The sequence below is a fragment of the Monocercomonoides exilis genome (assembly GCF_001643675.1).
Source record: "Monocercomonoides exilis strain PA203 chromosome Unknown scaffold26-1319188, whole genome shotgun sequence".
NCBI lineage: Eukaryota > Preaxostyla > Oxymonadida > Polymastigidae > Monocercomonoides > Monocercomonoides exilis.
This window is the reverse complement of record NW_027150571.1, coordinates 745,043-757,902: the sequence shown is the minus strand read 5'-3', so window position 1 is coordinate 757,902 and position 12,860 is coordinate 745,043. Positions and strand designations below refer to the sequence as shown.

Genomic DNA, 12,860 nt, shown 5'->3' with positions numbered 1-12,860 from the left:
ATTGCTGTAATATATGTATCGATTATTACAAATATCCTTGCATTATATAAATATAAATATTTCGTCACGGTATTTATCGGTATCTCGCGTAACTGCGCAGCTCTTTTCACAATAAATCTTCTTTTCATATCAAGCAGATTCTCTATTTATCCCTCTCTCGCTTCAATTCTCTGCACATCTTTTATTTAATCAAATCATAATCTCGCGGTCAAGTCCGGCTCTCTCTTCTCTCTCTGTCTCGCGGCAAAGCGCGGCTCTCTCTTCTCTCTCTGTCTCGCGGCAAAGCGCGGCTCTCTCTTCTCTCTCTGTCTCGCGGCAAAGCGCGGCTCTCTCTTTTCTCTCTGTTTATCTTAGTCTAACGATTAAACACGATTATGTTCATTGTAATTATTTCGATACAATGCCTTGTCTCATTTTAATTATATATATTCAAATTGTAATCAAATTATTATTGCTATATAATCACTTCTGAATTAATTCACATCTCGCGGCTATGCGCGGATCTTCTTCCTTACAAATTCTATCAATATTCTGTTGTTTCTCGTTGGTTTTGTTTAAATTTGAATTCCACAGCATTATATGAATATATCTCTTCTATATTGTATATATTTATTATATTGTTTCGAAATTTCATTAGATAGGAAATTCTTTCTCCAAAATAATCTCTCTGCAATTTGTGGATCTATCTCTTTAAATTCTTGCGATATCAAGCACTTTCTTAATATATCGATATCTTGCTTCAATACGTTGTTCTTATTCCAAATAAATAAACAAAATAATGTGTAGTTGTATTCTTTTTTAAAGCCTATAGAATATCATATCTTCATTTTGTTTAAACATCTCTCGATTTTTTATAGTTTCTGTTTGGACAATTGTCTCGCTGCACAATGTGGCTCTAATTCCAATAATTAACTCACAGATTTTTATAGCTTCTGTTCTTGATAAAATCTCTTCACAATGTGCAGCTTGCCGTTCGACATCTTCGGCTGTGCACTCTCTTCCATTCCGGATGATAAATTTCTTGCTTAAATCCTGGTAAATTTTTCACTAAAATATTCCACTTTGACCAGTGTTAAATTTTGATCTAATTCACTTCCATCGCCGTCTCTGTGTTCTATTGTAACAGGTTGTTGCTTCATTTTCATTGCGGACAATCTGGATCAACTTTGAATTTGAGTATTGGCGAAGTTAGATCTTAAACCGCCCATAAATCTTGAACAATACTCATTATTGAGGAGCAAACCTGCTCCTTGCGTTCGGATATTCGCTCTATTGCGAATAGACTTTTTGAATGTTAAGAACGATCCTTATTTGATTTATTTCGTGTGAGAAAATATTGAAAATGAGATGTTTTTTTCAAAGCAATTGATAAAATATGAAAAAAATGAAGAAGAAGAAAGAGATGGAAAAGAAATATAATTAGAATAAGTATTGTTATTGGAATTAATAGAAAAAATTGGAGAAAAAGGATATAATGTTGATGATGACGACGACGAAGAAGAAGAAGAAAAAAGAGAAGAATTAGAAGAGGAATTAATAGAAGAAGGAGGAGGAGGAAAAAAAGAACGATTATAATTAAAAGTCCATAATTTTTTCACACTCAATACTGGACATATTTGAAGAGAAGAAGAAGAATTTGATGAAGAAAGAGAAGAAGAAGAAAAAGAAACAATATTTGAATTCCTTTGGTTCGTTCTAATTACTTCTATCAATCAAACATATCCATTAGATTCATACTGGACAATATTCTTCTTCTTCTTCTCTTTCTTCTCTTCCTTTTCATTCTCTCTCTCTCTCTCTCACTCTCCACACTCAGCACCTTCAGAAACAACTTCTCTTCATCACTTCTAAATATTCATGCATTGCTCCATAATGTTCATCTGCCGAACAAAGTTTGACATTCCAAATGCGACTGCACTTCAAATAGCAATTGAACATCCAGAATCTGCTATTCTTCGTCTTCCTCTTCTCTTTCTTCTTCTTCTTCTTCTTCTTCTTCTTCTTCTTCTTCTTCTTCTTCTTCTTCTCTTCTTCTTCTTCTTCTTCTTCTTCTTCCTCTTCTCCTTCTCTTTCTCCTTCTTCTGCTCCTTCTGCGTTCACCTTCTCCTCTGCCATTCCTTCCTCTTTCGCTCCTTCTTCCTCTTCTCCTTCTTCTTCTCCTCCTTTCCCTGCCCTCATCTCAACTGCTGCTCATCCACACAGACATTCACCTTCACCTTCACCTTTTTCATCATCATCATCTTCTTCTTCTTCTTCTACTCCTCCTTCCACTTCTTCTTCTCCATATAAACTCCTTTTTGTTCAGTCTTTTTTCACAAACAGGCGATTGTCCTGCCCTTCTCCTGTGCCATTTCCCTCGAAACTCTGATTCGTTGAGCTCTCTCCTCACTTTCATTCTTCCTCCTCTCAGCAAACAAACACCTCTTTTGTCCATTTCAAACAACATCATCACACCCAGACAGGCAGCAAAAGAGGAAAATAACATTAATATTGAAATTCTTCAACGAACACACACAAACAATAAAGCTCATTTCATTCACCCCATTTCCTGTTATTTTGACAAAACCATTCATCATCATCATTTCCAACAATCAAAAATGAAAGACTCTCTCTTCCTTCAAAAATGATATTGCTTTTGTCTTCATTCTGCTTCAGGGCTGTATTCAACTCGTCTGCTCCATCTGCCACCTTTTTCGAATGCAAGCCTTTCATTCTTCGTGTGGCCAAGTCAAATCTTCTGTCATAAGATTCAATTTGATTGTGCTCACGACAGATTTGGGATGATAAAAGAAAAGAAAGCCCAAGTCGATTTATTGTGGCTGAATGGGCATATGGACAAGTCAGAAGAGAGGGAGGATGGGTATATGGAGTTTGGAGAGAAGCAGGATGTCTTGAAGGGGAAAGCAGGATGTCTTGAAGGGGAATGGAACGACAAAAGGATGTTTTTTTGGGGGAGAAAGAGGTATTTTTGTGAGGTTTAAGAGGCAAAATGGATGTGTGGGGGATAGATTGGGATGAAGCGCTGAGAGATTGTTTTTTCGATTTTTGTCATTGAGAAGGCGTGGATGTCGTGTTTATTGCTGGAGAAATGGAATTTGTTGTGGAGGAGGTGGGATGAGAGGGAAGATAAGAAGGGTGGAGTGAATGGAATATGCTTATTGGAGGGGAGGATGAGAGTTGGAAAGGAAATGGAGAAGAAATGGGGAGAAGATGCTTTTTTTTTATGTACCGAGAGAGGGAGGAGGCATATGAGGCAGGGCAAGGGGAAAAGATTTTGCGAGAGTGTGCATGATAAGAGAGAAAAGTGGGGTTGAAGAAGAAAAAAAATGAGAGAGATTTCTTTTTTTTAATATTTCAAATTTTTTATTGAATAAACAGTTTGGTCGCGCTTCTCATTTGCAGGGCAAGGGATGGAAGCTGAGATGGAGGAAGGCAGGAAGAAGGAACATCGAACGCAACACTTTGTGTTGAGGATGATGAGATGGAGCGAGATGAGGGGCTGACCACGAAAGGGTGTCTTGCACCAAAGAGAGGCAAAATATTGGAGGCATTTATATTTTTGATTGGGAAAAGGATAATTGGAGAAGGGGATGTTGGAAGTGAAGGAGAAGGGATTTTGCAATCGTTTGTTATGAAAGTTGGAGAAGGTGGATTGTGGGCAGAGTTGTTTGGTTTTTGTGGAGAGGGAGAATGGATAGATTGGGATGTGGGTGAGGTGGTGTGATGTTGTTGCTTTGAGGGGAAATGGAGAGAAGAAGAAGGCGATGCAGAGAAAAGGGGTGAGACGTGTTTATTAGATGGAATATTCTTCTTTACCAGTTTTTTTAAAAGAATGGAATTTGTGAAGGTTATTTGAGCGAAAGCAGAATACAGGATTGGGTTTTGGCTGATTTTTTTTGAGGAGGCAGAAAAGAAACGAAGACGAGACAGATGGGTTTTGTTGGCAAAACGGAACAATATTCAGAGGAGGAGAAAAAAGTTTGAGAAGAACGATCATTATAACGGCATGTATTTCTATTTTTTTTATTACAATTTTTCATATATTAATATTTTATGAAATTAGGATATTTGCAAGAATGTTCAACAACAATGAATGAACATGGAATATGAGAAGATGGGGATATTGAATTCATTAAAGAAGTCAGGATATGACAATTGCAGGATGATAAATGGAATGAGACAGAGTAAATAAAATGAAATAAAGAAAATTTTCATGAATGCCTGTGGAAGGCATTTACGATGAATCTTTTTAAAAGCTAAAAGAGATAGAGAGAGCAGAAAAATTGATGATACAGCAGAAGAAGAAAATTGATTAAAATTCGAGAAGAAAAAAAGAAGTTGAAGTTGAAGCAGAAGATAGGGAAAAGAAAATGAGATGAAGAAGGAAAACAAGAAGAATAAGAAGAATGAATTTTTTTTGGAGCATTAGAAGAAGAGCTGAAAGAAGGGAATGAGATGGTGAAACGAATTGTGGGAGTACATGAAGAATAAAAAAGAGAAAAGGGATTTTGGTGAAAAAATAGAGGAAAGTCACTTCAACTAAGAATTATTCAAAAAAGGAGATGGGAATATCCTCAAGAACACTATCAAAAAGAACATCTTTATGGATGAAGATTGCAGTGTGTTTTGTTTTTGTTGAAAATGACGGAAGGGATGAGGAGACAAAGAATGCAGCGATGCTTTGACAAAAGAAGGTGAGATTGAAGGAACAAATGTATGATATTTTCACTAATTATATTATTTGACCAATTTTTTATGTGATTTATTGTTTTAACTTTTCACTTATTTGAACAAAATTGTTTTTGCTGGCGTTTTCGTTAAACTTCAAGGGAGTGAAATGACATCAAACGATAGAAAGTTAAGGTCAATGGCGGAATTAGCATGGGAAAGAGCTTTATAGGATTATTAATTATAAAAATGCACTGACAGCGAAAATCTGTTATATTTTTTTTATGAGATTCATTACATATGCAGCAGAAAGAGACAAGAAAAGGGATTTGGGCATATTTTTGGTTACCAAGGAATATCACATTGAAGAGATGAAGGAAGAGAGAGAGGAGGACAGCGAGGAGGTGAAGGAAGAGATGGAGAAGGAAGAGATGGAGAAGGAAGAGATGGAGAAGGAAGAGATGGAGAAGGAAGAGATGGAGAAGGAAGAGATGGAGAAGGAAGAGAAGAAGAAAGCGAAAGAGGAGGGAGTGTATTGGTGAGTGAGACTCATTTCTCATCTTTTTGTGTATCTTCAGCCCCGTTTCTGGCACCGCCTTTGATACCCCTTGTGACACTCACCCAGCTGACCTTCTTCAACATCTCAACAAATCCACCAAAATTATCACATCTGGCTGAAGGGCTGGGTCAAACCTCGTTTCTGATGAGTGGGTGCACATTTTCATCGGTGTGGGATGTGAATGATGGGGGCATTGTCCCCTCACTGAACAGCCCTTCATCTTCATTGGCTGCCTCGAACACCTCGTTTGTCGGATGCTATCGATCACAGAATGTTGCAGTCAGCGGGAGTGAAGGGAATCCTTCGAAACCAGCGAGACAGCAGATAGCAGACAATGGGGCGAATTCGTTCACTTGGTGTGTGTGGAATGGGTCAAAAACCACTGGGTCAGGAACTTCTTATTCAGATGGAACTTCAAATGGTGGAGCAATTTACATGTATAACAAGGCATCGGTGACGCTTTCAGTGAAATTTTGTTGGTTCAACGACTGCTATGCAAACTATGTTGGGGGAGGAATTATGTGTCATACAATTAATTCAATCAAGATTGAGAACAATTCATTCAATGTATGCACAGTAAAAAACGGTTCTGGAGGAGGAATATTTGCTGAATCAATTTCGTCATGTGTCAGGATCAGTGGTTGTGAATTCCAGAAATGCACAGCAAAAGAATGTGGAGGAGGACTTTTCCTTAATTTTTTATACGTTTATAAATCTGACTGAATAGGAACAATAAATGGCCTGGTGCTTGTGAATAAAACTAAGCTTCACAAAAAGACAAATTCTTTTTGGCATCCATTGATTTAACAAAAATTACCTCACTTTCTTTTTTAGGTTTTATCTTTTTTCTTCATTTTCACTTGCACGCTGGTAAATAGGAATTGAAAAATTGAAATTGCAAAAGTTTATTTAATGTTTTTTGTTTTTTGACAAGTTCATCTATCGAATCTATCAAAAACAAAAAGATCTCAAAAAAAAAACACAAACAAATGTTTTTTCGCATCAAGATATATGAATTGCATATTTCAAAAATAATTATCTTTTCAATAAATAAAATTATGTCAATGTTTGAAACGAATAACAAATTAAAAACGATGAAAAGCAACAAGACAATTGAATAAAATTATGCAGTTTCTGTGCTCTTCTTTTTTCATATCTTCTCAAAATTTTATCAATAACATTTATCTTTCACAAAATTTCTCTTTTCCTTTTTGAAATTATTTCCATTTCAACCTCAACAAAATTCCTCAAATTTTAATTCGCTTGTCACCTCCCGAATTGGTGAAAATATGATATATATCGTGTATGATATAAATAAAGTCTAAAAAAAAACACAGCTTCCAAAATAAAAACCTTTCAATTTCGAATCAAAATTTAATAAAACAATAATTCATTTGAAAACAAATGATAAGTGATTCGAAGCATATAAAAAAGCAATATCATTCAATTAAACTCAAAAAATAATCAATAATTTTCAATGACTGGAATTGAAAGGTATTGTGATGCTAAATAATTTTAACATTAAAAATTTCTGAATAAATAAATGTTATAATGGAATTTTCAAATTGTTCTCAAACTCACTTATTTTTTTGTAATTCAATTCCGATTCTTTTTCTATGTGTTTTTAACATATGTTTTAAGCTTTTTTCATTTCATACCACAATTACTTAAAAAAAGATCTTTCTTCGAACAAAGTTACGATATGAAAAATAATGACCCAAATGCTTATTTTTTTGAATTGAATTCATTAGAACCAATCTATGACTGTTAGAATTTCAACTGGAGGCTTTTCATCCAAATACATTTCTCCCCCCATTGCAAACAGGTTTTGCATTCAAATGAATGTATTCAGTTGCTTATATTCTTCTTTTATAACAAAAAACTATTAATTGTTCGAAATACGGGTGGCTAAATAATTGATTTCAAGAAAAAAATAGGATCGAATTATAATATGACTTTATTGAACTTTTCTTTATTATGTTATTGGTTATTTTGCTTCGTTTGACACTTCGTTTTTTATTTTCGTTTATGCATTTTTCAAAATTTCGATAAATTTAAGATTTCATTATAAAGAAGAAAATTTTCGTTGTTGTTAAAGCAAAAATATGAAAATAATAAACAAATAATGGTTATCAGAAAAAGAAAATCTGGGACAAAATTTTTTGCATTATGAATTTCGTTCCATTCTTCTCTAATAATTTTTTTTTCAATTTTTGAATTTTTCTGTTATTATATGCATTGTTACAGTTGAAACATAATGATAAGGTTGGAGAAAAAGTTTGGAACAAATCACAGTTTTTTTCATAACTGCAAAAATTTAGACCCATCTGTAATATAATATGATCGTGAATATTATTCAAAAAAACTTGTTTTTGAGTCTTTTTTTTTTTTGCTTCAAACAACATTGTTTTATTTCAAAAATATATTGATACACATTTCAATCAGTTTTTCAAATATGTTTCAACTCATTAAAACATATGAACTCAAATATCACAATATTATCTTCAATTTTTCGAAATTTTGTGAAACGGAAAAAATAACAAAAAAATGAAGTGTTAAATAAAGAAAAATAACCAAAATCATAAAAATGAAAAGTTAATAAACGATGATATCACTCAAAATACTCAAAACAAGTGCTTGCGAAAATATGAGCAAATCTTTGATCTTAAAAAAAAACAAAAAATACCAGATCTTTTTTCTAAAATTGAAAAATAAAAAAATATTTTCAGAAATAGCTTTTTATTATATATTCAAAAATTTCTATTATTTATTTTTTTCGAAAAGTGCTCTGGAGAGCCAGAAAATTTAGTTCCCGATTAATTTTTTTGTTACCTAAAATTTACTGACCCTTCTTTCTTTCTCTTTTGCGAAATGTTGAAAACAGAAAAATATCATTTTTTTGTTTCAGAATAAATAACATCAATTTTCCTCAAACATTCACAAAATAATCTGAAATTCTTGAAGATAAATAATAATGATATTTTCTATTGAGATAATAAAACTTTTTATGAAAGCTGGTGATGGTATCTTCGCATCCTTCTTCTTCCATTTTTTCAAGCGCCTTCCTTTTTGCTGCCTTTCTTTTCGCTTCTTTCATTTCATCACACTCCTCTTCTTTCAATCGATTTGAAGCAATTGCAAAGAATTGCAAGCATTTATATACAATTATGTTATTCAATGTTTGTCTCTGGATCTCCTCTAAAACAGCATCAGCAGCTCCGCCTTTCAACAAGTCTTCAATTTCCACATTTCTATTTTCTGCTGCATTTCTCAAGGAAAAAATGCACCAGTTGCAAATTTCCCCGTGATTATCCTTTGCCATTCGAAAAACCTGAATAATACTGTTGATAAGCACATCTAATTCTTCATTCTTCAATTTGAAAAAACAAATATACATATTCAATGTTTTGAGCCATCTCATCAAAATTGTCTCTTCTCCCCTTCCTTTTCCCCTTTCCTCTTCCTTTTTCTTCCAATTCACACATTTCATCAGCTCTTTCAGTTCTCTTTTTGCCTCTCTTCCAAAATGCAGTTCATTTTCAATTACACCTTCCAAACTTTTGTCGTTGAGAAATCTTTTTATCATAAAATGCCAAACTGATTGATAACCGAGTCGTGCCAGATTTCTGTGTTCCTGATGATATTTGATGATTTCTGTAATTTCCTTCAAATATAGTTCTCGTCCGAAAAACTAATTTGAAATAAAGGAACAAAAAGCAAATATAATAAAAATGAAAAAGAAATGCTCAAACATCATTTTCTTCAATGCAATTCAAAGCCAGCAAGGCAATTACCACTTTCTTTTGCGCTTCTTCCTTTTTCTCCTTGCTCGATGCAACATTCAAAAGGCATGACACACACAATGGATACATGTCCGAAGAAAACTGATTGTCAAGCATAAAATAGCATTCGCAAATGTCAACAAAAATTATTTCGTCTTTATCTTCATCTTTCTTCTCATTTTCATCATAAATAATCTCCTTAAATTTCTCCTCCAATGAAGATTCGTTAAACCTGTTAATCCAAATTCCTTTCAGCACTTTGAAAAATCCAACGCGCTTCAGCAACAAAATTGCAATCTCTAAAGGCAATTTTTTAACTTCTATCATTTTGTCTATTCTGTTGAACAGTTCGGTTGTGAAAACAGATCTGAATTCTTTTCCATCCATTTCATTTATCATTTCATTCATTTCTTCGATTTTCTGTTTTTGCTCATCCTCATCACAATGTTCAAGTTTATAAAATAATTCTTTAATTATGTTGAAAAAAATTAATGAAATCAACAAAAATTAAAGTGCAATAATGTTTGCACACCATTAAGTCTTTCAGTGACACCCGTTTCCTGCATTTTCAAAAATGCATTGCACCAAGAAAACAATGAAAATTCATCATTCGTATTGAATCCACATTTCATTGGATATAAGAATAAGATGAAAAATAAAAACTCAAAATAGTTTTAAAAAATCTGCTTTCACACTGTTTTTTCTTGTGTAAACATTTTTGACAAAGGATGACAAAGATAAAAAAAGGATTTGTTTTTTCTGTTTGTAGTTATGGATTCAATGATCGAAAGACATTTTCAAAGTCAAGAATAAACATTGACAAAATGAGAGAACAGTGAATGAACATTTTCTGCAGAATAAGATAAATTGTTTTGCATGGTCACAGCAGACAATGATGGAGATGCTATATTTTTGAAATTCAATCTGATGGTTTTTGGAGATTGGATGTCCAAGGGGAATACAACAATTTCATCAATTACACAAAAAGACGTAACGAATGTAATTTTTATTGTTCTGTTGATTGTGAAAATATTTCCATCTGTATCCTTTCCAAAGTGCAGGAATCTGACTTTTTATTGAAATGGCCAATCTCCACTTTGGAGAGCATAACAATGTGAATGGAGCAGATTATTATATAGCCATTGAGAAATATACGAAGATACGGAAGATACATGATTTTCATAAATTTTATAAGGTGCAAGGGATGAAAACAAGTTTGACTTATTATTTATAGAATAAAGACAAAAGATGATGTGGTTCAATGAAAAAGAAGGATAAATCAAAATTATATTGTATAAGAGAACATAAGGCAGGGGGGGCAGTCCGGGATATTTTGAATAAGGAAATGGATTGACAATATAAAACGAGGAATATTTATATCGGAAAAAGAAAGAAAGGAATGACAATACAAGCCACAAAGAAACCTTTTTAATTATAAAAGATAGTGATAATGTTTTTTCAGAGAGATGTAAGTGAAGAATTTCTTGTCAACAACAAAATCTATTGATGGATGAAGTGTTGAATATTCAATGAATGAAAGATGAAGTCGATAAAATGTCCAATGAAAAGGGAGGAGAAAAAGTATTTGATGCATTTCTGAAAGACAACCTGAAGATCTTTTTATTTGGAAGCAAAAGGAGAGATTGAAAAAAAAGGTAGAATTTCAAATCAGGAAAGTTGACAAATGATGGATGATTGAAGTGATGATTTTCAAAGATTTAAACAATTCGATGAGCCTTCAAAGAGTGGCGGAAGAGCCAAAGGGAAGCGAGGTTAAGAAATAGCATTTCAATTGAAGAAAGAAGCAAATGTTTTATTGGGTGCAGATTATTTTGTTTCATATTTGAAAAAAATGAAAGCATAAGATGGATATATCAGTTTTAATTCTTGGGAAATACATAAATCCAAGTTTTTTTGAACCTGATGCAACAATGAAATAGTTGCTGTTTGCGGAACTTCGCAATACAACTGCATTTCCAACAAATCTTTGATGAATAATCTATTGTGAAATTGATTCTTTTTTTTCTTTTTCTTTTTTTTTTTTTTCTTTTTTTTTTTTTTTATGTTAGCTTCTGGAAATATGTGAATGATGAGTTTTGAATGGAAAAAATTTTCATTATCGTTAATTTCTTTCAGTCAAACTTTGCAGAATTTATATTCCTAATTTTTTCTTATTTAACATAAAAATAATTCTTCAAAACTTTTATTGAACACCCTTTTCTCAGATGCGAATCATTTGAAATACAAAAATTAACAAAAGAATGTTTTCTTCAAAATATTTTTTAACTTACATTTTTTGAAATAAAGATTAGAGATAAAACGAAGCCTCTATAAGCCGCCTTTCATGATTTCCTCTGAAAAATTACAAAAATTGAAAAATGATGATCGATTTATGCATACACAAAATAATTCGTGAAACAGACAGATAGTCCAATAACATTATTGGGTGTTAATGTTGGTAGAATTTTTTGAAAGCTTGTGATAACGTCTTCGTATCCTTTTTCTTCCATATTTTTAATCATTTTCTTTTTTGTTGCCATTATTTTCGCTTCCTCTTCTTTATTATCTCTCTTCTCTTTCAATCTTCTTGAAAACTCCAAGAAGAATTCCAAGCAACTTCTTGCAATATTTTTGTTCAACGTGGGTTGCAGTATCCCTTCCATCATAAGATTCACCGCTCCTCCGTCCACAAAGCTGTTAACACTCACACTTTCAAGGTATCCTATTGTATGAAACATGGAAATGCACCATTCAGTTATGGCTCTTTCATTCTCTTTTGTGTCAAAACACATCTTGACAAGACTTTGGATCAATCCAACAAATTCTTCTTTCCACAATCTCAAACTCAGAAAAAACACTTCTATCAAAAAAACCCATTTCATTATGATCTTTCTTTCTTTCTTTTTTCTCTTCTCAGTCTTTTCTTCTTTTTTGTTCCAATCAATGCATTTCGACAGATCTTCCACTTCTTTTGCAGCTTCTTCAGCAAAATGCATCCGATTCACAACAACATCTTCTAAACTTTTTTCTGAATGAAATCGGCTTATCACAATCTCCCAAGCAGATAGGCACGCAAGATGCGTCAAATTATGATGATCCCGATGATATCTGATGATCTCTTTGATTTCATTCAGATTTGGTTCACGATCCTCTCTCTTTAAAAATACATATGAAAAAAGCAACAATTTTAAAATGATGATTCTATTTCAAACTGTGAGCATTTCAATGCGTCTCAAGGTCAGCAAAGCCATTTCAACTTCCTTTTGCGTTTCCTCGTTTTGATCAATTTGCTTTGCAGCTTTAAGAAGGCACTTCACACAAACTGACAATAATTCAGATGAGGAATCATTGTTTAGCAAAAGATGACATTCACAAAGATCAACTTGCAACTTCTCTTTCTTTCCTTCTGTTTTTCTATTTTCTTCAAGAATGATCTTCTCAAATATTATCTTCAATGAAGAGCTATCGCAACAGCAATTCCAAAATTCTTTCCACACATTGCAATATCCCATATGCTTCAACATAGGTAACGCATTTATTAAATTCAATTTCTTTTCTTCAATCATTTTGTGAATTTTATTGAACATTTCAATTGTACAAATTTCCATGAATTCATTTTTACTCATTTCATCAACAATTTCGATCATTTCAACGATTTTCTGTTTCTGCTCATTCTCATTGCAACCTCCAAGTTCGTCAAGCAATCCTTCAAAGCACATATTAAGAATAAAAAAAACAGTGCCTTTTTGTATAAACCGTTAGAAAAGAACAAACTCCTAAACTTATCAATTTCGGATGTTCTTTGAATGATATAAAAAAAATTCATTCTGTTCATAATTAATTCAAGATGA

At 32.8% G+C, this 12,860-nt stretch overlaps 5 protein-coding genes across 5 annotated transcripts; 2 read left to right on the top strand and 3 right to left on the bottom strand.

Moving 5' to 3' along the window:
- Positions 1–1,821: 1,821 nt before the first annotated feature.
- MONOS_10497 (uncharacterized protein) lies at positions 1,822–2,178 on the bottom strand (the record flags this gene model as incomplete). The annotated part of the gene is made up of 1 exon (XM_067862951.1): positions 1,822–2,178. One exon carries the CDS (start codon positions 2,176–2,178, stop codon positions 1,822–1,824), a length of 357 nt encoding a protein of 118 aa, XP_067726311.1.
- A 2,774-nt stretch (positions 2,179–4,952) lies between these two features.
- Positions 4,953–5,210, top strand: MONOS_10498 (uncharacterized protein; the record flags this gene model as incomplete). Its single annotated transcript, XM_067862952.1, has 1 exon — positions 4,953–5,210. One exon carries the CDS (start codon positions 4,953–4,955, stop codon positions 5,208–5,210), a length of 258 nt encoding a protein of 85 aa, XP_067726310.1.
- Positions 5,211–5,371: 161 nt separating this feature from the next.
- Positions 5,372–5,950, top strand: MONOS_10499 (uncharacterized protein; the record flags this gene model as incomplete). The annotated part of the gene is made up of 1 exon (XM_067862953.1): positions 5,372–5,950. One exon carries the CDS (start codon positions 5,372–5,374, stop codon positions 5,948–5,950), a length of 579 nt encoding a protein of 192 aa, XP_067726309.1.
- Positions 5,951–7,729: 1,779 nt separating this feature from the next.
- MONOS_10500 (uncharacterized protein) lies at positions 7,730–9,780 on the bottom strand. The gene is made up of 4 exons (XM_067862956.1): positions 9,705–9,780; positions 9,542–9,569; positions 8,980–9,476; positions 7,730–8,918 (listed from the first exon to the last, which is right to left on the bottom strand). Exons 1-4 carry the CDS (start codon positions 9,723–9,725, stop codon positions 8,157–8,159), a joined length of 1,308 nt encoding a protein of 435 aa, XP_067726308.1. The 5' UTR covers positions 9,726–9,780; the 3' UTR covers positions 7,730–8,156.
- Positions 9,781–11,273: 1,493 nt separating this feature from the next.
- Positions 11,274–12,836, bottom strand: MONOS_17667 (uncharacterized protein). Its single transcript, XM_067870608.1, has 3 exons — positions 12,784–12,836; positions 12,222–12,715; positions 11,274–12,164 (listed from the first exon to the last, which is right to left on the bottom strand). The coding sequence occupies exons 1-3, from the start codon at positions 12,833–12,835 to the stop codon at positions 11,400–11,402; spliced, it is 1,311 nt and encodes a 436-aa protein (XP_067726307.1). The 5' UTR covers position 12,836; the 3' UTR covers positions 11,274–11,399.
- Positions 12,837–12,860: the final 24 nt, after the last annotated feature.